At 38.0% G+C, this 25,170-nt stretch overlaps 1 protein-coding gene across 1 annotated transcript; it reads right to left on the bottom strand.

Annotated features, from left to right (window-relative positions):
• Positions 1–12,233: 12,233 nt before the first annotated feature.
• TMEM237 (transmembrane protein 237) lies at positions 12,234–24,763 on the bottom strand. Its single transcript, XM_010564877.1, has 12 exons — positions 24,746–24,763; positions 23,945–23,973; positions 22,397–22,461; positions 20,630–20,743; positions 20,168–20,282; positions 19,260–19,420; positions 18,491–18,614; positions 17,288–17,479; positions 16,246–16,319; positions 15,660–15,753; positions 14,293–14,414; positions 12,234–12,384 (listed from the first exon to the last, which is right to left on the bottom strand). The coding sequence occupies exons 1-12, from the start codon at positions 24,761–24,763 to the stop codon at positions 12,317–12,319; spliced, it is 1,176 nt and encodes a 391-aa protein (XP_010563179.1). The 3' UTR covers positions 12,234–12,316.
• Between the last annotated feature and the right edge of the window lie 407 nt (positions 24,764–25,170).

A 25,170-nucleotide genomic window follows, 5' to 3' on the forward strand; every position in this document is an offset into this window, starting at 1 on the left:
TTTCACATGTCCCAAAAGGTATTTTTCTCACTTGATGTGCTGTCATACTTGCCAAAAGTTAGCTATACATCATTTTTCATGCAGTTTTAATACTGCGTGTTTCCCAAAGAAGTTAAGCTACTTGAAAATGTGACTTATACTCTTCCATTTGTCTATATTCTTAGTAAAAATTTATACTTTTGCATCTCCGTTTATTGTTGTGTCATTTTAGCAATTAATCTGAGGACCCCTTACTATGCAAAGTCAGTCTCAAGTTATAGCAGGAACGGGTTAATTTTGAAGAATCATATTAAATAATCTAAAGTTACTGTACATATTTTTATTTATACTCTATTCTTATTCACCACCAGAGCTTACCAGAATCTAACACTATTCTCTTAGAAGAACAGGTAACATGCATTAAGCTTCACTGGCACTGCTGCTGGCAGACAAGCCTCTTCTGCAAGGCACAGTTACGTTCCCATGGATAGATTCAGCCATAACAAGAACCTAATAAAACCCCCAGGATCCTAGTGAATTTATCTGTTCTAAGTGAGATGAAAAACTGCCTTTCTTCTCCCTACAATTCAGTAAGTTCTCAACTCTTATACTGTACCAGGCAACTCAAGCTGAACAAAAGCAGCTTCTTTTAAAAAAAGCATATTCTCACTGTGTTTTAGTAAAAGTGTCCCAAAGCCACTAGTACTTTACTGATGTAAATTCTGACTGTAGTAAAAATGTATGGATATTGAATGGATATATTTTAAATTTTCAACATAAAATACATTCCACGTTAAGTCTTCAAGTCTTCCATAGCTGAGCCGGCCTGCAGCAAACCTTGAGAATACTGCTGTTTTGCCAGTGGCTTCATTGCAAAGCCTTGAAGACCAAATGACCAAAATGCAAGCCTGAGACAGACGTAAAATTCTAAACAACCACATTAAAGTATTAACAAAAAAGTTGATTCTACCCATTATGCTGTGAAGAGAGCTCTATATTTCAAAACCTAGTACGTGAAACTTAAGATTAAAAGCCTTTCAGTAAACTTACCCTATCTGTCTCCATTTATTTCTGTAATTCTTGTACTTCTGTTTTCATCATAGTCCAGTCATACTAACAGCTTCTTGTTACCGCAGGAAAGGAGTTTCGTATTTATGTCAGTCATTAGGTAAGAAAATAGTTGTCTAAACTAGAAAAGTACTGTGATCATAAAAATACTAATAACAATTATATACCCTTAGAGAAAATATTTTCATGTGAACCCCATGTTCTTAATTCTTAACCACTAAAAATTTTGACTTTTCAAATCACATACACTATATAGCACCTACAAGTAACTTTTGACTAACAGTATATGTAAAAACCAAGCCAAGTAAGTGAGAATACATGTGAAGTTGTACATATTTTAATTACAGATCTCTGAATAAACATTAATACTCTTTTTGGAAAAAAAAAAAAACCAAACTGCAGAAAATTTCAGGTAGCTTAACTGCTAGTATTTGCAAGTTTCTCTTGAAACAACAGTGTCCTGTGCTCTGTATAAAAATGAACTTGGATACTAATAGCAAAGTCAGTATAAATTGATTTAAACAACTATGTGTTCCAGTTGAGTTACTTTGCTGCTGTCTCTTCCTGTGGAAAAAATTAAAATTACTTATTTCCATATACCAGTCCAGCTTCTGTACTGACATAACTTTTAAAAAGAAAATGAAATACAGTTTCTTAAATTAAAAAGCTTACAAGTCTTCACTGTTAGAACTATTGCTTTTCAACAACTACAGTATTTTCAAACAAAAGTAATTAAGAGGCACTGTGACTTCTAGTAATTCTTAAAATAACCAGAGATACTTAAAACTAGTTCCTGGATTATGTTTGCTGAAAGGTTTTCTGCAGTTTTCTCATTAACTGTGAGACTTTCTATTAAGGAATAATGCAAAATAAGAAATACCAGTTAATGTAAAAGAAATATATAATCATCATATTGTTAAGGAGGTTTCAACTACCTGTCATGGAAAAGAACTTCTTGGAAACAGCTGTGTTCTACTGAAAATCTGAAGGTTTTGCATACAGTTAGTGTTTTCAAAATCTGAGATTCATGATCTGCATTGTTAAGATTCAAGTTGCAGAGACCTTCTATTGCAGGCTGACATAGTTCTAAGCACAGTATTTTTCTTTCTTTTTTAGAGCACTTATCTACTCATACCAGTGGTGAGTGTTATCAGCATATGAACTAGAACAACTTGGACTTGAAATTTTCAAGTATCTTACATTTAGGCTCTATGTGAAGTATTTTCAAAGGGGCTTATAAAGCTTTTACACATTTGCAAAATCTTATGGTCACTGAAACAGAAATTTATAGTTTGGTCACTTTTGCAATACTTGTGAAAACAACACAAGGGTTTTTTTGCTGCCACCTTTCTTTGTGCTAGCATTTAACACTACATAAAATAATGAAATACCTGTAACAACAGAAAACTTACATTAATTAACATTATCCTTGAATATATGCTTAATGCTGTTGAGTTTCTTATTGTCTTGGTCTGATACCTCAGCAGTGAATGACTGAATGGATGAACACAGGAAAAAGTGTGATTTACTCAGAATCAACTTGATCTGCTAGATGAACTACTCACTTCAAAGAGTCTCAATGCAGTAAATATCCATTGAAGAGGCAACAGTTTCTTCCACTTGATGCTATTACGGAACAAAGGTAAACATTAAAAAAAAAATTGTCAAATTACCAAGTTTTACCTTGCCTCTCTCTTTTCCCCATCCCCTCCTTCTCCTCAAGTACCGTGAAACCAGTTTTTAGCGTAGAAGATGGGTAAAATAATGGGAGAGCATTTGAAAACCATTGTTCTGAATGTCTCTAACACAAGGCAGATACCTAAGTAGGTGACTTACGTACCCTGCCTTTAATGCTAGTATGTAGCTTTGCTGAAGTATGTTAGGTTGTCTAAGAAACCTCTAGAACTACTGAGCTAGGTGTAATGACCTGTCCTGATGATGGTCATCCCTATCCTGTATGAATGAGGAAAAACTACTAAAATTTGGAGATACTATATAACACTGCCAGCAAGACAGACCACAAAAGACTATGAGTAAGAACCATAATATGAAATAAAGCTATTTGATGTAACAGACGAGTAAAGACTTAAGGATTTAAAAAAGAAAGCACTGAAAAATTGAGATGGTCTACTAATAAACCAGCTAGCAGAGTAACTTTTGGTATTTAACATAATGAAACCTATCCAGAAACTTGAGATAGGATGAAGGAAAGATTAGGTTTAAACAGGTTCCTGTGGAAACCTCCCTCATTCCTAAATGAAAACAACAGATTGTACTCCATAAATTAGTTACATAAATATGTGTTACTTATCCAAAAGTCCCATGAAGTTCCTGAAAAATGCCAAAAAACCCATATGAAATTAGCTGCAATTGAGTGGTGGTTTTATTTTTTAGGTATGATTACAGAATACACCATTACTACTGGATTTACCCACAAGTCCAGATTCATGGAATCTATATTTGTCCTATCCTGAAAGCTACCTGCAATAGAGGAGACCACTAATACAGGCTGAAATCTTGCCTAACAGTCTTAACAGAGCTTTCAACATTTGGGTCATGGCAAAACAAATTGACACACTAATAATAAAGTACTAAGTAAAGGAATATTAACATCAAAAATTCCTAGGAAGGAACTTGGTGAACCTTCAGAGTGGCTGCTTTCGCTCACTGTAGCTATAATACTGTAGTTAATGTTGATTAACCACATTAGAAAAAAAAAACTTGAAAATATTTCCTTTCCCATACTTTCACATTTCTGAAATGCAAGAGATTCTTGCTAGCAGAAACACATTTTCCATCCAGGTCATTTTTTCTTGCAATGTTCTGGTCTCTCTGCCTAACCTGCTAGCCTATCACATCAATTAGTTACAATTCTGATTACCACAGTGTGCAACACCTTATTTTGTAAATGCCCCAAACCAGAAAAGCTATATAACACCTGTTACAAATCCAAAGATCCCCTGAAATGTGAAAACACATTTAAGGTTGGTTAATACATTAAAGTGAAAAAAAAATGCAATAAAGATATTGCAAGAACATTATTACTATTACTAATACATTATGGGTTTTTTTGATCACAACCTGGGAACATTATCTTTCCAAGTGAGATTGCAAGTAAGATTTTCCTTGCCCTCTCACTTTTCTTTGGAAGGTCATTCTGGTTTCACATGTCATTTTGGGGTGTCACAATTTCCAGTAATAATTCTTCAGAGTATTTCACATAATTCACCCTTTTCTTAGGATTAATTTCCATTTGGTGTGCTTGAACGGTTTGATTCTCAAACTTCAAGCTGGTAGCATTTCCTGTAATAGAGGAATCCAGTGATGCAATCTAAGAATTTACAGACTGTACTCTGGAGGTCTCTCTAGCTGACCTACAAATACGGGGAACCAGTATAGGGTCTTGCAGAATACAGTGGCTGACTCATGTTCTCCTAGAGCTTCTCCTAAATAATGTATTTTTTTCTTTATTTTATCAGTAAAAAAGACTATTCAGACTTCACATTCAGTGACAATGTATGTATGCCCAAACATACTGGCTCTAAAACACTTTATCTAGAACCTACTGCCTTCTATCTGTCCCCTTCTTGATATATCTCATAACTAACTTACTAATTAGGTTTATTCTATTATTATTAGTAGTAATAACATGTAATGTACTAACACACAATAAGGAAATATATTATTAACAGATTTTACAGGATTCCCATGAATCCCTTAGAATATTTATAATGGCTAGCCAATCACGAGAAGAGGAATAAGTTGGCACAATTTATTCAAGGACCTTAGTCACCACTGCCCATGATTTTAGCAACTCTTCTATCCACAACTTAATTCAACCTACCTCTGGCATGTAAAGGGAAGACGAACAATTCTAACATGGTAGTTTAGAGCAGAAAGCAAACTGTCATATGGGATGAAAATCATAGGGAAAATCTACAGGAGCATCAACTAAACAACTTGTGCCAAACAAGACTGATACCTCATCCCTTCAAAAGTGTAATCTATAATGTTTACAATGAGGAGGGGGAAAAAAAAGGCTCATTGCACCAGCCATGTGGAAGCAATATTTGAATCCAGAAAAAATTGCAAGTTATGGTTAGCAGCAGCACCTAAGCAGAATAACAGTTGATGAAAAAAAAAAAATGAAAGCAGCACTCAAAATTCAAGTGATGTAGTGCAGTCCAAAAACCTTAGGCATGTTTTCAGACAAGTTCATCTTTACTAGTGGAATTTCCTGATACATATAATAAGAATACTGTAAGGATAAAGGTAGGAGCAGAGGGATTGCTGGCAGGATGCATAAGTTTTCCTCTGTTTCATCAAAATTTACTCTAAATGATGTACGGGTCAAGAGTATCAATGCTGAGTTTATCTACTAGTTTATTAAAAAAGTTTTTAGCTTACATTCTGGTATCAGTTATCTTTCTAGTTCTCGTATGTTTGATGTGGCCAATTAAAAGAAAAATGTTCTTACAGGCAGATTTCCTTTTGCCCATGTGAAATCTGGAAAGCCACTTGTAGATGAGTTTTCTTTAAATGCTTTCATGGTTTGAGGTAGCTGTTGTTCTGCGTAGCTGATGGAGCCATCAGACACTTGTTGAATGATTTATTTGGCTAGCTGTCATACTCTTTTTCCTGCTCCACTTTCTGCTTCAGGTTTTCCTTATGAGAGAACACTGATGATTTTGAATCCTTGGACGCCACAGCATGTGATGTTGAAAGAGCTGGTTCAGCACACTCTCCATATTTTTTCTTTACAACATCACCAGCTTTCCTCAAACTAGTTTGTTTTTCCTTCTTAAACTGTGTACTTGTTAATATTTGACCCAGATGTTGATGGCATGACATGGCATGGCACGTTTCTTAGGAGCGTTTCTACATTGCTTGTCTTTTGACTTCCAGTCAGGATTTGTTGACGACTTTCTTTTTCCTCATGCTCAGCTTGTAGAAAGACACATTTGGGACAATTTGCTGGAAAGGATAGCCATGGCCTACAAGGGTATTCTGCTTGAGTAATAGCATCACAAGCATTTAAAATGGAAGAAGAATTTACTGGTTCAGATATTTCTTCTTGCTCTTTTATCATGAGACTTTTAACAGTTTCAAAATCTTTTCTTGACTGTGCTATTTCTTTTTTTGCCCTTTCTTTTTTCAAAAGTGGTTGTTGGTTGTTTTGAGGGGTTTTGTGGGTTTTGGTTTTGTTTGTTTGTTGGGGTGGGTTTGTTTGTTTGTTTGCATACACCACCACCACCCCCCCAAGTATGTTAAAACGTTTTGGTGTTTTTGTTTTGTTTTTTTTTTCACTGTTGGTTAACTACTACATCTATCAGTGGGTGTGGAAATTTATCCACAAGATCATCTTGGGTTTTTTTTCTTGTCTCTGTATCACTATCTGCCTGAGGCCTGCCTGTATCAATCTGAAAAGCCATGCTCCTCCATTTTCTTGAATATAGTACAGGCAATCAGTACAGGAAACTGCCTTAGCTACGGAGGACTCTAAATTTTTTTACATTTGAAGAAAAGATTACATAAATTTAAAATACAGAATTAAAGCAAATAGTTTTGTTCCTGTGTAGGAACATACAGGAATTTTTCTTTTTGCAAGACAAGGTTTCCTGTTTTTGATTGCAGCTACTGGATAGGCACGCATTGGCTACTGCTACCAAATAAAGGGGGATGGAAGAGGCAGAGGAAGCCAGCTCTGTTCCCATTAAGAAAGAAGTCTTTTCATCCCCAGATGAGGCAGGGTTGGAATCTAGTCTATTAAGTTGGCAGGCTTCCCTTTCACAGGCACACCGGCCTGCAATGACATCTAGTTAAGAGGAGAGAAAGACCGTGCCCAAACACCGCAGCAGTACAGGATAAAGCAGCTCACTTCCCCCATCCCCTTGCGGCCGTGCAGCCCGCCCATCGGCCGGCTCTTCCTCTCCCGCGGCAGCGCCCGCACCTCGAAGGCCAGCATGCCGCCGTCTGCTCGGCCCCCTCCTACTCGAAGTCGAGGGACTGCCGCGACGGGGGGAAAAGGCGGCGCGCAGCGGGGGTTTGGGGTCGCGGGCGGCCGCACCGCCTCCCTCCGGTCGAGTCTGACATGGTGGCCCCGCCACCGCCCCTCAACGGCCGTTACACGCTCCGCGCGCGAGGCGCCGCCTGCCGGCGCGGCGCGAGAGGGCGGCAGGCAACGGCTCCGGGCTGAGGCACGAGATAGTCAGGCTTGATCGGTAAATAAACGGGCCGGGAAGGGGACGACGACCCACGCTTGTTCCCGATAGGGCAAATCCGGGAAAAGACGTCCCCAAAAGCACCTGTCCGATAAGCAGCAGCCGGCGGGTTTTAGGCGGCAGGGCAACGGGCCTCGCCCAGCTTGGGAGCTCTCCCTGCCCTCAGTGAAGAGAGCGAGCACTGTGGGGCACGGAACATCAGTAACACCCAGGAAAAAGAGACTTTCTCTAAGTGTCTGTGGACTTACAGACTAATTCAAGCACAGCTGCACTGAGGAATACAACAGCACCTTCCACACCACAATGAGGGAAAAGGAAGAGAAAGGTAAGGCTTAGCAATGAATACGTACCTGATGATTTACTCTATTCTCCCAAAGCCTTCAGTCACTTAAATTAATTCTGCTGCAAATAAGCAAGCGAATAATTCTAACCTAACCATAACCCTGCTGAAGTTTACCTCAGCAATACAAAAAAAAACTTTTTAAAAGATGCTTTTCAAATTAATGCCACCTGGCTTCACATTGAGAAAGCTGAGCTGAGAGAGTAACATTTAAAAGAAAAAGCAACTGGAATTTAACCAAATTTTAAATTATTGCCTTTTAAGAAGCAAAATAAGAACAACTTAGCTTAGAATGGACTCTAGAGGCCCGCTAGGTCCAAACCCTGCTCAGGCTGCACAGGGCTCTGTCCACCACGTCCAGAGCAGCTCCAGGGATGGAGCTCCCACAGATGGCCGCTATGGGCCCCCACCCCATCTTGTCCCAAATCCTCAGTCAAAACTCCTGTGGCAGCTAATGGTAATTTTCCTGATGCTGCTTGTGACCATTTCCACTCATCTTTCACCGTGCAGCTTGAGAACAGTCTGACTCTTGTCTTCTTTGTAATCACCCATTAGGTGGTTAAAGACAGCAGTCAGATTCCCCTCTTCATATGCTTCTTTTTAGGCTAAACAAACCCCATTAGCTGATGTAATATACTTGCTAGTTGTCAGGAGTTCACAGTAGCATTTCTGATTGTACAAAAGACCAGTACAGCACCAGGAATCTGACGGAAAGAAAGTAAAGCCATTATTTACAACACTGCCACAAATAAAAAAATGTTTTCTCATAATCACCTCTTTGGAGCTTGTATATTGTACATAATATTAGCACTGGGGAAAAGAATTAGACTAATTTAATTTAAGCAGACTAGTCATTTGGGAACAGGACAAAGTAGTACAATCATTTCTAACTAGTTTAGAGCAGTTCTTTAATTGTTTCATATATGTAAAAACAAGAAATTGGTACTAATGTCTTTGTAATTTTTTCATTAACACAAAAATACTGCATTAAAAACAATAGTATGGAAATGTACAAAGGCATTTCAAGTTAAGGCTTCTACAGATATTGCATGTTCTGTAGTTAAACATCTATTTTGTAAACTTGTTCTAAAACTTTCCAAGTAACTAAACAAAAAAGCTCAGTTAAAGTCATATTCCATTATGAGGCTTAATGGAAAGTACTTTGTAAAATAATTAGCCATCAAACTGTTAAATGTGACTTTAAATGGCAACCTCAAACATCATTAATTTAAATATGCATATACTCGGACCCTCCCAAAAAGATAACACTGGAAAGGCAAGGCTGGTTTGAAATACTGATCCCATTAAGTTCATTAACTTAATCCCTGCTCAACCATCTAAACAAACTACTGTATTTCACCTTGAGAATGAATCTGGCTCTTGGCTAGCATTGCTTTGTCCAAAGGATACTTGGAGGGCCGATTCCTAGTAATAATGTCAGAAATCAAGCAATGATGTTATTCAAGTTTTTCCTGTACTGATGCGATGCCTTAGCACAGTTTTGCCTGAGGTCCATACTTTATGGGCAAAATTATACTTCTTACCATGCCAAGTTGACAGAAATGTCAAGCAGCAAAGAGAAGCCATTATTAATCTCATCTTCAGGAGCTCAACGATTCTGTAAATCAAACACACCACGTCTGGAGAAAGTGTGGTGACAACTTACATAGGAACATTAAGTAGTGCCTCATCCCCCATCTCTTACAGCCAAATCATGACAAGAACCTCCAGTGCACTACTGAAGGGGAGCAGCACCCTGAATCTCTCCATTTTAATGTACAATGCAGTGCCAGCCATAGTTTAGCTCTACAGTTTTGCAAAAATACATACACAGGAGCCATAACAACTTTAAAAAAGGTTAACAGCTCCTTCCCACAACAAACTGAACGCCCCAGAATGCAGCCAACAGCTGTGGAACGTCTTTGAATTCTGATAGAACCCCCTCCTCCCCCCCAAGATTACCACAGGATTTAAAAAATGTCACAAACACTGAATTTTTGAATTGCTTACATTTGCTGGATGGACATAACAGAACTCAAGTCCTCAACAGGGCAGCAGCTGCCCTAGTTATTCATGTTCCCATCCTTGCTTTAAAGCAACTCGGGTAACAGCATAGAAAGTTACTGGCTCTTTAATATCCCCCTTCAAGTCTTCTGGCTACTCTTAACTGCACTACTGGAAAGTACAGAAAGTCTCCAGGGAACGTTGACAACTGCACACCCTTTACAACCACACTTAGACACATTAAATAAAACACTGCAAAATCAATACATATTAAATAACATATACAGATAGGTTTGGGGTTTTAGGTGATACTTTCTTGAGAAATTGATTTCAAACTAGCTCTTGTCTATGTCTACTAAGGAGATTGTTTCATCCCGCAATACATCTGTATTTATTCACATGTGCAATGCTTTCATTTTGCCACTTTAATATAAAAGAAAAAGAATGTTGGCTATCATCGTCAAAACCCACCAACTACCACTATTACTACTACATCACTACACAAAAGGTGGGTTGCTGCAGAGTTTTTGTTTTGCTTTAGTAAGCATTTTCTTGTAATTTTAAGAAGTTTCCCATTCCATCTGTGTTCAGCTCTGGGGCCCCCAGCGTAAGAAAGACATGGACCTGCTCGAGTGGGTCCAGAGGTGGGCCACAAAGCTGATCAGGGGGCTGGAGCACCTACCCTATGAGGACAGGCTGAGAGACCTTAGCTTGTTCAGCCTGGAGAAGAGAAAGCTCCAGTGAGACCTTATAGCAGCCTTCCAGTACTTAAAGGGGGCCTACAGGAAAGATGGGGAGGGACTCTATCAGGGAGTGTAGTGATAGGATGAGCGGTAATGGCTTTAAACTGAAAGAGGGTAGATTTGAATTAGTTACTAGGAAGAAATTGTTCACTGTGAGGGTGGTGAGGCACTGGAACAGGTTGCCCAGAGAGGTTGTGGATGCCCCCTCCCTGGAAGTGTTCAAGGCCAGGTTGGAAGGGGCTTTGAGCAACCTGCTCTAGTGGAAGGTGTCCCTGCCCATGGCAGGGGGGTTGGAACTAGATGATCTTTTAAGGTCCCTTCCAACCCAAACCATTCTATTCTATTCTATTCTATGATCCTAACACAAAACAACAAACATCCTTTTTGGGGAAATCGATCTCCATCAAAATAGGTAGAAGTAGGAACATCTTTAACATCTGTGAAATCCAAGTTTCTTTAGAAAGAGCAGTGAATAACACTATTCTCTTGCCATACAAGATAAGGAGAAATCGGAACACTATTCCTGTGAATGGCTTTGTAATAGTTATGCATCCTGACTGTTGAGAAATTACAGGACGTACATATATCCTTTTGGCAACCCAAAAATACCCTGCTTGATTAAAAGATGCATTTAGGTATTCATTAGCTGACCAAACTGTTGCAACATTAAAACTTCTGTTTCTTGTATCTACATCAACTTGAAGAACTTGTTATCATCAAGACCTTAGTCAAGAGAACTAAATTGAGATGAAAAATAAAGTGTCCTCTTTTAAGTAATTACTAAGCAAAATCCCTGACAATCCAATCCCTTATTCTAGCAAATACTTTTTATGACAACTAAACCCAGATTATTTTATGCCTACTAACTTTGTGGGTTTTATGTTTCTTAGCTCTGTCTTGTTACAATCTTCCTTAGACTATTTTCTTCATAAGATTTGTTTTAATCTGTAGAGAATATTTAGCCAAATCAGGTAAGCCAACTCCTATCAGCATTGATTGACAGGCGGATCAAACTATACAACTCGGAGAGTGAGTTATAAAGAAAGTATGTTTATTTCGGTGTCGAGTGCAAGGGGATTTCTCCTCAAAGCTTGCACACTGTCTCAGCAAGCAGCCAGATATTTATTACACCAAAGCATACATATTCATAGCGTTACACAATACAAAATACACATATGTATAAGTTGGGGTGGGGTTAGTTCAAAAACTTGTGTCAGCAGTTCTAAAATGTTTATGTCATCTTGTGCAGGCTCAGATCTGTCTCTGGTGGTCGTTTACTTCTTCAGGGGTCTTATCTTCCTCTTCTTCTTCTGTCCTCTAAATAAACTTTAGTCATTTACGCATGCTCTCTTCTTACTTGGTGATTTCAGCAGTTTTTAACAAGTCCTAACAAGTTCTGTGGTAAGACTAACATTGCAGTTCCTGTTATCACTCCCTTTGTTTGGCATGTCAGTCCTTGAGGAATACCAGTCCCTGATAAGCTTAACCCTTGACAGACGCCACAGGCGCCAGGCCCTGGCAAGTGAGCCTTGAAAGAACAAACAAGGCCAACAGAATTATTAAACAAATATTAAGTGGTCAAAAGGCAAATAGTTATTTCCTGTATCAGCATTAGTAACAAAAGCAGGTTGTTCAAAGACTGTACAGCAGTCAAAAAAGCACTGAATACCTGATCTTCTGCATGCACCTAGTTTCTGTGGCTATACAGGTAGCAGTATTTACAAAATCACCTTGACTTTATGCACTAGAGATAATCTACTTCATAAAATAAAAGCAAAAGTATAAAAGTTTTCAATCACATTTGGAAATTGTAGCATACATAAAAAGATCAAGATCAAAATCAAATATATACAATATAAAAATACATTTTTTTCTTTATGAAAGTTATAATACATGGCTATAATACACAACATGTTGAGCCATCAGTCACAGCTACAATATTTGCAGATGCTTGTTCCACACTATGGCTGGACTCTGGGTATGATATCTCCCTGGGGAAATTCCTCTATTTCAGCATGAAACATCAGTTCTAAGAGAGAAAGAAAAGAATTATGTTTTCTTTTAAAAGTTTCACCTGAATACAATTTCATTATTCCTGGAAAGTGCTCTAGCATTCCCCCAAGCCTCCTGCTTTTCTTCCCAATTATAATATCAACAACTCTGCAATGGCAAGGGCCACCACTGTCTTTAGAAAACTATCGTTGCCTCCCCAAATTGACAGAATTAGCGACGATGTTAGCAGCTGATCCTATGCAGTATCATCCTGCATTCAACCTGGACACTGAAACAACTCTAGATTGAGGGATTGTTGGAATTTTGAGAGTTTCAGACTCAAGAATGAAGATTTCTGTTTAGAGACTCGTTCACTTATGGATAAATCTGCTGTATGTTATCACAGCGTAAGTTAGCAACACTAGAACCTGGGATAGAAAGAATCATGAATGACATTGCTCACAGCTAGCTGTCACCACGGCAGCTCAGGCACAGGAGACAGCCTAAGGTCAGCAGTGAAGAGCTCCTTGCGGAGAAATTCAGCTAGGCACGCTAAGCAACTGATGAGGTAGACCTTGTGGAGCTCTGTGCTGCTGAGGGTAGAGTTTTCTTGTATCTGGGTTCCCTTATGTATCTATACTGCACCCTCAGTGTAAGTGTACTTTCTGTCCTGTAAATAGCACATTCAGCATATAGACCAGGCTGTGTTTTCCAACAACCTGTCAAAATGGTAAAAGTTACACAATCTGTACATGCAACAATGTGGTTTATCCACTCAGGTTTGAGATGCACATGTTTTTGCTACCTCATCCTTAGTAGACTAAACTTTCTCTACTATTTGGGATAAGTCCTAATAGAATTTCTCTCTTGAAATGTCCAAATCAGGTTTTCTAATCTTAGGAGGCACATGTAAATATCAAAAAAGTTCATCAAAACCAGAGTTAAATCCCGCCACTGGCTTCCTTGAATAAGTCTTTATTATTTAAAAAATGGATTTTAAATACAATTTAAACACATATTATAAATTTTACTATCAAAGATTGTAAAGGCTGCCACCTAGGTTTTTTTTTTAACTCATTGAGTTATTAGAAATAAGCAGAACTGGGGCCACTGAAATAAAGGAATGTGTACATTAAAATTCTAAAGTAATCTGAAGAAGCATGTTGAATCTTCTTCAGCCTCCCAAACACAAATCTGTGCTTCAACTCATGATTCTCTTTGGATACCTGTTGACTTTTAAGTTGAAACTTAGGAGTTTTATGTGCAGCATAGCTTCAAGTCCCAGGCTGCATGCACTTGATAGGAAAGCTGAGTTATGATACACCTTTTGGATCCCATTTGGAACAACAAAAGGAAGAAGGCCTAGTCTGTAGCAAAGCATCTTCTAAGAAAAGGGGATGACTTGCTTGCCCCCTCCTCCAGCCTGGACCAACACAAGCAGTCCTCATCTGAAGTCCTGTTCTGCAAGCACAAATCTGACTTTTCAAAGTTCTGGAGTTCCCAAAACTACTGCAATGTTCTATTGAAAATAATACTGAACTTGAAATGCATTCAGCATTTGTAGCAAAAGGAACATTAATAATATTGGGGAATTTTCTAAAACACAAGCAGAATAAATACATTTCAAATATTCAAAATCTTGTTAAAGTAAAAATTATTTTTCCCTTCAATGAAGAAGAGGCACGTGCTCTCTCATGTTTCAAAAGTCACGTTGCTTCAGACAGGACAAACAAGGCTTTTCTTTCCTTTCTGAATTACTGTTTTTTCTTTATAAAAACAAACACAGAGACCAGCATCCTAAGAAGCACTTACTTTGGAAAGTTGTTAGGAGATGCTTGTTTTTCTGAAGCCACAAAATTTCTCAGGACTAGTCTTGAACACCAAACACAGAGCACAGCAGATAAAAGCCTGAACAAACAACATTTTGCCTATTAATGTTTCCTACCTTCACTGTGGTCTAGCTCTGGTCGGTAAGACAAGAAGATCCAACTTGTCCCAACTAGAATAGACACTACCAGATTCACCACAACCCATGGCTGAACAATTTCTTCCTCAGTACCTGCCATCCTGGGAAGAGCACATCAACCCATCAGTCAGGGATTTGCTGGTACATACAGGTTACAATAATAATTTCAACAGACTATCATAAAAACAAGCTTGGTAAGCCAGACGTGAAAACAGAAGTACTTGTACTATCCTGATGGTCTTGCATTGCAAAGGCCTGGTAAAGAGAGCGACTACCAAAGACAGCAAGTCAGCTAAGAAACCCCATTATCTCACAGAGAATATCCACTTGTAGATTTCAACAGCAAATTCCTTTTCTTGGCCAAGAGACAGAAAATAAAAATCAAGATGCCTGGTCATATTTTACTGTGGTGAAAGACACCACACAATGTCATCAATCGATGTTATTTTTAAGCACTTTCTCATGAGGCAGCAAGGCAAGTCAACAGGAAGTCAGTAAAGTCTGTCTGAAAGCCAGTGAAAGGACTTGTGTACAGATGCTGCAGGGTAGATGAGATAGGGCTTTAAGAAGGTTATGATTTAAGTTAGCTGACACTTTTCTTGCTGTCATAACAGCAGCAGGTTGTGGTTTTGTTACTAGAATCTAGGCTTTTTAATAAACAACTCAACATTTACAGAAGCCCTGAAAAAAAAGAAGAAAAATCTAACCACCCAAACCAGCTAATTTTCACGTAAATGCTTTTGTTCTACTTCTCCTGGTCTATTTTAAAAACTCGTGTTACTAGAGTTTAAGTCCATTAAATATCTACTTCAGAAAGTAACAGGTTTGGATGGGATTGCCTAGCATGAAACAACGCTTCATATTTAATGCCAGCTGTGTCTGCTAAGCCATTGCATCCTGTGGCAGACATACCACTTTTTCATAATACCATGACATTCATTTCTTGGACAGATTAGACTATCTATCTCCTTCAAAACCAGTGTTGACTCTCTACAGAATGGCCTGCCCTTGAACACAAAAGGGTTACCTCACTAGGGTCCCATTTTCCAGCAAAAGAGGTTCTTACCATTCCTGTCAGATAACATTTTCATCATCATTCCAACAGGCTCTTGTTTGAGGTGTCATGGATTTGCAACCAACATGACCAAACCCCTCCTTGAGTTCTCATTTTTCAGTGAAATTATCAAAGATTCAGGACAAGCTCAGACAAAGGCAGGTTTAGTAATGAAATCCTTCATTAATACTTTCTTCTGTAAGTTGTATAACCTTTTCAATCCACCAGTCTGACTAATATTCCTAAGTGAGCTATGTTATAATTTACAGAAATGATTTCTTAAGTTTCCTACCAGATGCTGCCATTTTCTGAAGGTGGTGTGTAGAGGTTAATTCTGTCACATGTCATCTGCTGGCTTAAGGATAAGATAAGAGCAGCAAAGTACACTGGAAAAAATTGAATTAGTAATGTCAGATATAAACCCCCAAAATGCTGTCTTCATCATGTCATGATAATTATCGCTACATTTTCTTTCCTTTCACTCCACTGCCTCCAATGATAGTTTCCTTTAATTCATTTTTTCTTCTTCAACATTCCCCTGACCCATCAAAATCTGGTTTCTGCACTTTTGCAATCCATCAGCTACATCAAAGGTGGTATCTTGTGATTTTGGTTTTTGCTAGGTCTGTGTTCAGTATGCAGAAGTGGGAAAAGAACTCTCTCGCTAACAGCCCCACTAATGCTACTATTGCAAATGCTTTAAAAAAATACGTAGCAAAGTGTTCACAGCCTTTGAAAGCTATTTTAAACTACTGAGCAAGTCACTTATTCTAAAGCAGAAAGTCATGAGGGAGGAAGATTTCACTGAAAACAGTATGTAGGATTCTTCCATTTACTGTCTTTTCTGGACAACTTCCTATCAGCTTCAAAATACTTACAGAAAGAGGCTACTGCTGCTGGGTCTAGGGTAAGAAAGCCCCTCAGTGCAACCGACGCTGTTGCCAAATCAATCCTGATAACAAAAACAAGGGTCATTAACACAGCCCAGTAAGATAATAATATTGTTCCTCTAATAGTATTCTATTGTTCTTTTACTTTTTGCGAGACACCTTCTTCTGCCTCTGTTACAGTGCCTTAATACACAACTTTATCCCACACACATGGCAATGGTCCTCATTATGCCAAATCCAAGAAAGACTGAAACTAAGGAGGATGTTCCATGAGGTTTGTAGCTTTCACACTGCAGTCCGTTCTGGAACATGGAGAATGTAGAGAGATCTGTCCCCTCTCTAATCCTTAGCATTCATTTTAGTGTCCACACCACCAACCAAGTTATGCTAATGTAACTGCTCACATAGCTTACACCACTACAGGAGCAATGAAGAGTAACTCAGGCCTCCTCCCTGCCACCACTCCAGGAAAAAAAAGACACAATTTCTTCCATAGCACCAACTCCTCCCCTGGCTTATTATGCTGCCATGGAAACTACCTGTAACTAAAAGAAACATCTATAAATCCATTCTGTTTATGGTCTTTTTTGCTCCTCTTTCTGTTCATTCCCACTCTTAAGCTGTAATGCAGAAACCCTAGCTAAGCCAGGAAAACCATTTACACAGCTGTGTTGCAAACCTGACTGGGCAATGGATTCACGTGAAAAGTAACCCCATAAAAACATCAGTTGTTCTCCACCACTCTCCCCCACAAAAAAAAAAACCAACAGGTCAGCTTTTCCATCTGGTTCACCTCATGATCACACAGATAGCACCAGGACATTGATGCGAGGCAGCAGGCAATGGACAGAAATGTGTAACAAAGGTCTGAATGCACAAGTACACCCTTTATCTGTATAGCCAGCCATGTGTAAAATCATTCTTAAGTGTATCACAAGAAGTCATCAACAGCAGATCAAAACGTGCCATAGGAAAGAGAAAGGAACAGATTGCACACAAATTACATACACCTTTCAAACACATATTTTACCTGTCAAAGGCTGAGACTGTACTGATAGACAGCAACAAATAGAACAAACTTTGAGCTGGGTATGCTAGCGTCTTATACTGCTCGAGCAGGTTAGAAACCGTGGAAAGCTGATTTCCTGCCAAAACGTAGATAACAATGACGTTCCACACAGCATACCCAGCAAGGAAGCCATGGGTAAAGAGTCCAATCACCCTGAATGAAGAAAAGAATATTAGACAAGTTTAACATCTTGAATTGGCAAAGAACTACAGATAGAAAAGGTCTATGAATCCATCTGTTCAACCCTGCTGCCGTGACAGGATCCCAGCCTTTTACAGATTGTTTCTGAGTGCTTTTTCTGATCTAGTTTTAAAAATTCTAAGCAATGGGACTTCTGCTTCCTCCCTTGACAGACTGTACCAGAACCTGAGCACTTAACAAAGAAAACCGAGATGTTCTGCCTGATCCTATCACTACTTCATTACTGCTACAGGAATCAAATACTTTCACTCACTGCCTGTAGCTTCTCAAGACCACTGCCCCTTACACTTACACAATGCTCTTAAACTTGTCTTCAAGTCAATCTTTTCATTATCTTCCTTGCTAAGAAAAAGCTGAGAAGGAAGCACAGGCTTCCAGATAAAATACACCAGAGAAGAAAATGGCCTTCATCTTCCCATTCTTTATCATAACACAACCACATATTAAAAAACAATAATCATTTTTGCTATTGTGTGCAAGCTTATGCCCCAGTCCAAATTCACTCCTCCCTCTTTTTCACCAACCAGGGTTTTTCTTGAAGAACTATCTGAATTGAGGGATTTTTATTCTGGTCATACAGCTGATGGGTGAATCTCGTTTTGTAACACATTTTTTCTGTAGGTCTCTAATATTTTTGTTATCAGATCCATCTCTTTGCTATTCAGATTTTGTCTGAATCTTTGCAATATGACTTCCTTAGTTATTCTTTTTATAAGTTGCATTTCACACTGTCTAGTGATGTCTAGACTAGAAGCAGATATTCTTGACAATAAATACCAAAAGCTAGTGGACTGAGAAACTTTGTACCTGTTGCATCCTGAACCATCATTTATTAGGAAAATCCAAAAGAAATAAAGATACATCACAATGATAGAGAAAAGCTGCTAACTTTCAGGGAGAAGAAAAAAAAACCCAAGCCAACCCTTATTTCTGCTTATTTACATCAAAACATTTATCTTTTACCTGAAACTTCGGTGCACTGAAAGGGCAACATCTCTGGTAGTCCATGAAGCCTTCACATCCATAAGTACATTGATATTGTCAGTGGTTTTAATCAATTCTGTACGGTCGGCTGCCTGAAAACGCCCTGAAAGTATGAGGAAACTAGTTTTAGACAGTACTGTTACCTTCCATCATAATTCCTACATTAATACTTATTAGTGTTAAAAAGCTGTAAGCATCAGAGTTCCATCAGAAAATTTCTTCTCCCCACTTCTTGCCCTTTGTCAGCTTACATTTCTACCAGGATGCATCTGTCAGTGTGATGCATCCTGGTGGGTCAGGCTATGGATTTAAGAATGTGCAACGCACTTCAGGTAATTACTCAGTGTTCCCTGGTATGGAAAAAAAAAAACAAAACCAAAACAGCACAAAAACGAACAACCAAAAACTTCCACTTGAAGGACTTTTTGCAATGTAGTAAATGATACTTTCTTCTCAAAGTACTGTGACAGTATTAGGTCAAATAAGCTCAGCTGCATACTATCAAACAGCCTTTTTCACCCACACCATGGAATTAAAAAATTCAACCAAACATGCCAGCACAGCGACACTAACATTCACTGTTGAAAAACTATCATGTATATTTATTTCCAAATAATCTTTGTTCTGGAAAACTTTTTTTTTTTTTTTAAATTCTTCCCAATACTGCAATATTTGGATTTTAAATACAATAATGCTTCCTTTAATTGCAAGAATGACCCTAAATTACTTAAATCACAAGATTACTTACGATTTTTTTCAACAAACACTTTGCTAACAGGCTGGCTAATTCCAGTGGGAGCAGCAAATACTGGCTGCTGATCTGGGCTCTTTCTGTGCTCATCTTCAACGATATCTTCCTCCTCCACTTCCAGCTCATTGGAACAGTGCATTTCAGCTGGCCGAGGTTTCCTATCAGCACAGAACATACAATGGGGCAGAGAAAGAATAGGAAGTAAAATGTAAAACCTGAAGGCTCCTCTGAGCATTTAACATGTCTAACTTGACTGCTAAGAACTGTTCAGGCTAGTGACCTGCATAAAATTACCCCCGTTTATAATTTTAAGGACTCAAGTTCTCATGAAGTTAGTTAAATAAAACCATAAAGCTAATCCTTGATTTTGGGTTTTTTCTCTCTATTTAAATTCCTTCCTGTGTCAAAACAATAAGGTGGGAAGAAATACATATCAAGAGATTAACAATTAGAAAAAACCCCCATATAAACTAAATACAAGGCCAAGAAAGTGGATGCTTTTGGTAGAAAGGGCACTAAAATGATTTAAAGGCATAGTTCTTGGAGAAAAGGCAAATAAAAAGGATGAGAAAGCAGTTAAGTTTCTCATAAAATTAAGGAAAAGATAGTAAGAATGAAAGAAAGCAGTTACACTTTCTAATTTTTTCATGTATGTGACTGAAATATTAGGCTCATGTAAATGTATTCAGAACTGCAATGCATCCAGGTATGCATAAAACAAACAAGTGAAGAAAGTTAGATCTTAACCCTGGAAGAACTGCACATATATTATTTATTTCACAGGCTGAATGGTATCGTGCACTTCAAGATTTTACATTTTTGTAATGTGACAATGTAAAATACTACTCAGCCATGTGCACTATCACAGTTACTCCAACTTATGAGCTATACTAGTTTTGTCTCACTTTGTTCTTTTTCTCTGTTTGGGGATCACTGTTTCTTCAGCTTCAGGGACATCCATGCCATTTCCATTCTGAAATAGGGATGCAACATTTTGCTGGGTAAAAGAGGTCTCGGAATCTGAAGATTTAAAACAAAACACATGAAAGTTTCACAGCGTTCATAAAATTGGAAATACATTCACTTAAATACATAAGCAGTTATTATATAAACAGCTTTGAATGATAAAAAGGATCTATTTTATCACTTTCAAAACTGTATTGCCATTATTTGCATGAGGGTTTGTACCCTGTGGAATCTGAAATCAGAAACTGAAACTCTAAGCTACCATTCAGAAATTACTTTCAGCTGTTTTAAGTACAAAAGCACATGAAATGTTTTAAGCCAAAATACAAGTTGGCCAATCACATTTCTACGTTACCAACTTTTATTCAGTGCTCTTTCCAATCTACAATTATTTCACATACCAGTAGGTACTTTCTTCTTCTTGCGTTTCCTCTGAGGAGGGACATTATGAGGTTCAGGAGTTAGGGGCTCACTGCTTTCAGACTGCCGACGAACTGCTGCTTGGACAATGCCATCTGAAAACCAGATGAAAAGATCCAGCAACCTCAATTAAGAGCCGCTGAGAGACAGGCAATAAAAAGCTGCCTTTTGCTACATTGTGCAGAACCTCTGTATTTGCCCAGCTTACAGCTGAGATGAAAACGTATTAGCTAGGAAATATAAGAGTTGGGAAATATATGTGGTAAGTAAGAATACACAAAAGTGATAGCTGACAACCCTCCTTTCACCCTGACAGTTTCATGCCCAGGAGGGAAATTTAAGTATCCAAGAAGCAGCACAATTCCCATTTGGGGATACAATAGAGGACTGATTGAAAGAAATCTACCACAGGAGAGAACTATACCTCTGTATTTTCCCTTTCTACATGCAAAGTTTATAATGCAAGGGACAAGAAAAAATTAACAGTTTGTTACAAGCTGATTCACACAGATACCTCCCAAGGCAAAATAGCATAAAAGGGAGATTTAAATGCTAAGCATACACCACAAGAATAAAGGAGGAGGAGGAGGAAAAAAACCACTGAAGGATGTCTACTCCAGTCTGAGAGATGAATTACTACATTTGGGGGAACTATATTTCCATGAGAGGTTAACATGAATTCATCAAATATTCTAGCAGCAGTAGCATCAATTTGCATGATCAGAAGTAGGAGGACAGAGTTACTTCTCCATTTTACATCACATCTGCCTTTTTATAGCTCTCTTGAGTACTGCAGTTTTTATGATAACTGAATCTATCTTTGTTTTCACTTCAAGCACAGGTTTTCCTACCTTTTGTAAAGCTTTGCTGTGCTAAAATGCAAAATTCACCAGCAAAGTAATGGCCAAAGCCAGTGCATACTTTGCATGATCATTCAGGTCACTGAAAACAACAGTAAACAAAACTTGATCCTTAGGAAACCCTGCTAGCAACAGCCCTACTTATTGCATTTAAAGGTCTTTCAGTGACACTTCAATTGTACACTCTTTTAAGCAAATAAAGGAGGGTTACCTCATCAACCCATCATATGAACCCAAGTCAACTGGTCCACCAAAATCCACTACATTCTATCAGCACATTCTGCTTTATCAAAATAGATCAGACTTGTAATCTTGCTTAAAATGGTATTTCTGTTCTGCAGATCTGCTTCTTGTAAAAATACAAAGCCCTGGTGCTAGTCATCTTTTAGGCTCTTAACTCTTTGATGATAATGGAATGATTAACTTGTGACTTTATTTAGCCAAGGACTGACACTGAGCCCATTTGTTACATGAGTTTTATCTTAGTTCATTCAAAAATTCAAGCACTTAACACATTCAACATAACAAGCAGCTTACAGCTGGAAATGACTATTTAATGAAGTATCCAAAAATTCTAGAAAGGAAAAAATAGCAGGAATAAAGGAACTTTTTCAGTTCAATATCAAGATATGCTGTATTAGCAGTACTGGGAGAAAAAGCAGTTCTTCACTTAGTTCAGTTAGCATTACAGACTTGTTCTAAAATGACACCACTTCAGGGAAAAAGATTGCAGTTGTTCAATATAAAATAAATTGTAATAAATTATCTGAGAACACTACTCAAAAAATTAGTACAAGACTGAAACCCATGTATCTGTCAGAAGCTTGGCTACAGTACAGGTCTCACCCAGGATTACAAATACAGTTTTCAGTCTTGGCAGGACCTTACCTAATGGAGTCTTTCCTTTGGGTTTCCTTTTTTTGGGACGACTCAGTGGAATTTCATCTGCAGAACATAAAACAGAAGTATAGGTGCACAGCATGGAGAAACCTCCATCTCCTTTTATTAACAGCCATTCAATTGCTAGTTAAGAAAGGGATTCATTTTTACAAGTGAAGACATCCTTCACCTTTTACAGGTGAGATGACAATTCACCAGTTTACACAAGCAGGAGGAGTACAGAAGATGGCAGGAAAACAGGATAAGAACCTGTCTTAAGTGCAACACGTACGTTCAGTGAAAAATGGAAATACTCTGAATAATGCTGTAAAGAATCAACTTCTTGTTTAGAGCACAGTGACAACGTTTCAGTTACCTTGATTCAGTATGGAAATAGCAAACAGTAAAGAGAACAAAGAAACACAACAGACAGTTCTAACAATTGCAGTGCAGGTGTCCATGCAGTTTAAATACTCAGCCTGCATTTAGAAAGAGTGTAAGGCTCTTTCTTTAAAGAGAGGATGAAGTGACACCAAAAGGAACTACCAATGTTTATAATTCTCTTTAATGCCAGAATAACTCACCTTGGTTTCTGCTTCACATTTAAGGAGAAAAGGTGTTGAAGAGCAATGTAAAAGGAACAAAGATAAGAAGAAAGTTAATTTTGAATCAATTACAATTCACAACAGTGAAATTCACACTGCTGCTTTTGTGATGCATTTCCTTATCCCCACTCCTAGTTCTCTTTAATGAGTAGTTTTGTACAACAGAGTTAAGGGTACGAAGCAATCTTCAAGACTCAACACTTTGTTCGTGACTATGCAGTTTCTTGATTGGCTACCTGTGGATCAGATTAAAAGCTTTAATCGCCTAGCTAATTAAAACTTGTCTTACTGCCTGATATGTAACAAACCAACGAAAGTTATGAAACATTTGAGCACATACATTACTAAAAAGAAACTATATGTTGTCAATCATGAACATTGCATTTGCCTTTTTTTTTTTTTTAAGGAATTCTTAAGTACCATATCATAAAAGCCATGTAATTGCCTTTCCTTCCACACTGGAAAAAAAAAGCCCAAATTCTTCCCTATGCTATGTCAAACTAGTAGACACCTATACCCCTGTTTAAGAATATCTAGTCTAATTTCAGAAATTCCCGAATCATTTGTGATTCAAATAAACTAAAGAACGTGAAACAAAACAAAGAAGGAAGGAAGAAGAGATTGAAAAGAAGGATATCAATAAAACTAAAGTAGATGTTAATAAATCTAAAGTAGCTATTTGTCTGAAACCCTTTAAAAGATTTATCTCTGAGAGTACTAAAACTGAGGTAACATAATAAAATTTCTTGGCCCCTGTAAAACTTTAAAATGCTTTGTATTCCTTCTAAGGGGTTCTGGGACAACAAATTAGCAAGAAAAGCAATTATTTTTAAAGCCGTTATGACTACTCAGATGTTTATTTAACTTATTTCTCTCCCTTAATTTCATTACTTTTAAAAACATTGCAGTACAGAACCATGATCAATTCCACAGAATAAACTGATTTTACCTTGGCACTGGAGGGAGGGCACGAGGTGGGCACTGAAAGACAAGAGAAGAGACAAAAGTCAACTTCTGTTAGCGTGAAACCACCTCCCAGAAAACGGCTATTTCCAGATATGGTCAGAACACTCTTAAGTATGATTTGCTTTGTATACCTCTTAAATAGCTAGAGATTCCTGATGGAGATGTTATATAAATGTAATATGTAAAAGACGCAGGAATAATATGCTTTTACCACAGTTCTGATGGGCACTGCATTAGGGACATCTACCTAACAGCTGTGTGTGAGGCACAGCTTGCATTTCAACTTCTCTTGAATAATTTCCACTTTTCATGTAAGGTACTGCTTTTATTGGAAAGCTTACCAGTCATTCTGTTTAAATATCAAAATACTGCAATAATTTATGCATTCATTGTACTTGCACAGTATACAGTGTGAGCTGAGTATTTTCTATTAATGAAGTCGTAAATTCAGAACAATAGTAAAAGCAATAAAAGGAAACAAGCTTGTTTATGAAAAATATTTTTAAATATGATAAAACATTAATTTTAATATATTTTTAAAAATATTTACCAGCAGGTCAAACACAACTGAAATCTAAAAATAAGTAGCTCCTGTTAACAACCTGAAACTGAACTCTTGCGCTTTCTCTCATCTAGAAAAAGGCAGTTTACTTTCAGATTTTGTATTATATAACTATATTGAAAGACTATACATGAATAAACATTTCCCACGCTCCAAAAATTCAGTTGATATCAGAAATAAAAACAGACTGTAAGGCTGGTAAGACTCAAAGATCCACAAACTTACCACTTGTTTCTTTCCCATATCATTTGAAGCTGTTGCCTGAAAGAGGCACTGTGAACTGGGCTATACTCCCTCACGCTGCTCACGCTGAACCTCAGCTAATTCTGAACTAAAAATAAGCTTCTAGCAGCCAGGATTAGCTGGACGTGAACCTTCCTGCCCCTGGGTTAGGGCCCAGTACTACTCCCATTTGAAACAGCAGGAGTTTGTTCCATGGCAGGGAACGTTACTTGCACTGAAAAACCTGTAACTCCACATGCTGGTACAGGTTCCAGTGAGCAAGTTCTACTCAGGTTTGTTTACCAAAAAGAAATTAGACACCTCATGCAAGGAAGGGTTTGCAGGATTAGGCCTCAAATCTCTCACTTGGATTTTGGCCATGCTGAAGACTGACAGCAAGTGCCATTTACACAGGTAGAGAACAGCAC

Source organism: Haliaeetus leucocephalus, unplaced genomic scaffold (genome assembly GCF_000737465.1).
Source record: "Haliaeetus leucocephalus isolate CR32 unplaced genomic scaffold, Haliaeetus_leucocephalus-4.0 Scaffold1, whole genome shotgun sequence".
Lineage (NCBI taxonomy): Eukaryota > Metazoa > Chordata > Aves > Accipitriformes > Accipitridae > Haliaeetus > Haliaeetus leucocephalus.

Coding starts and splice junctions, on each gene's coding strand:
- TMEM237 (XM_010564877.1), bottom strand. Junction 16,320..17,287: donor ACAGTCTCAGCCTTTGACAG/GTAAAATATGTG, acceptor TTTTGTTATCAG/GATTGATTTGGCAACAGCGT. Junction 14,415..15,659: donor TCAGAAAATGGCAGCATCTG/GTAGGAAACTTA, acceptor TGCTCTTCCCAG/GATGGCAGGTACTGAGGAAG.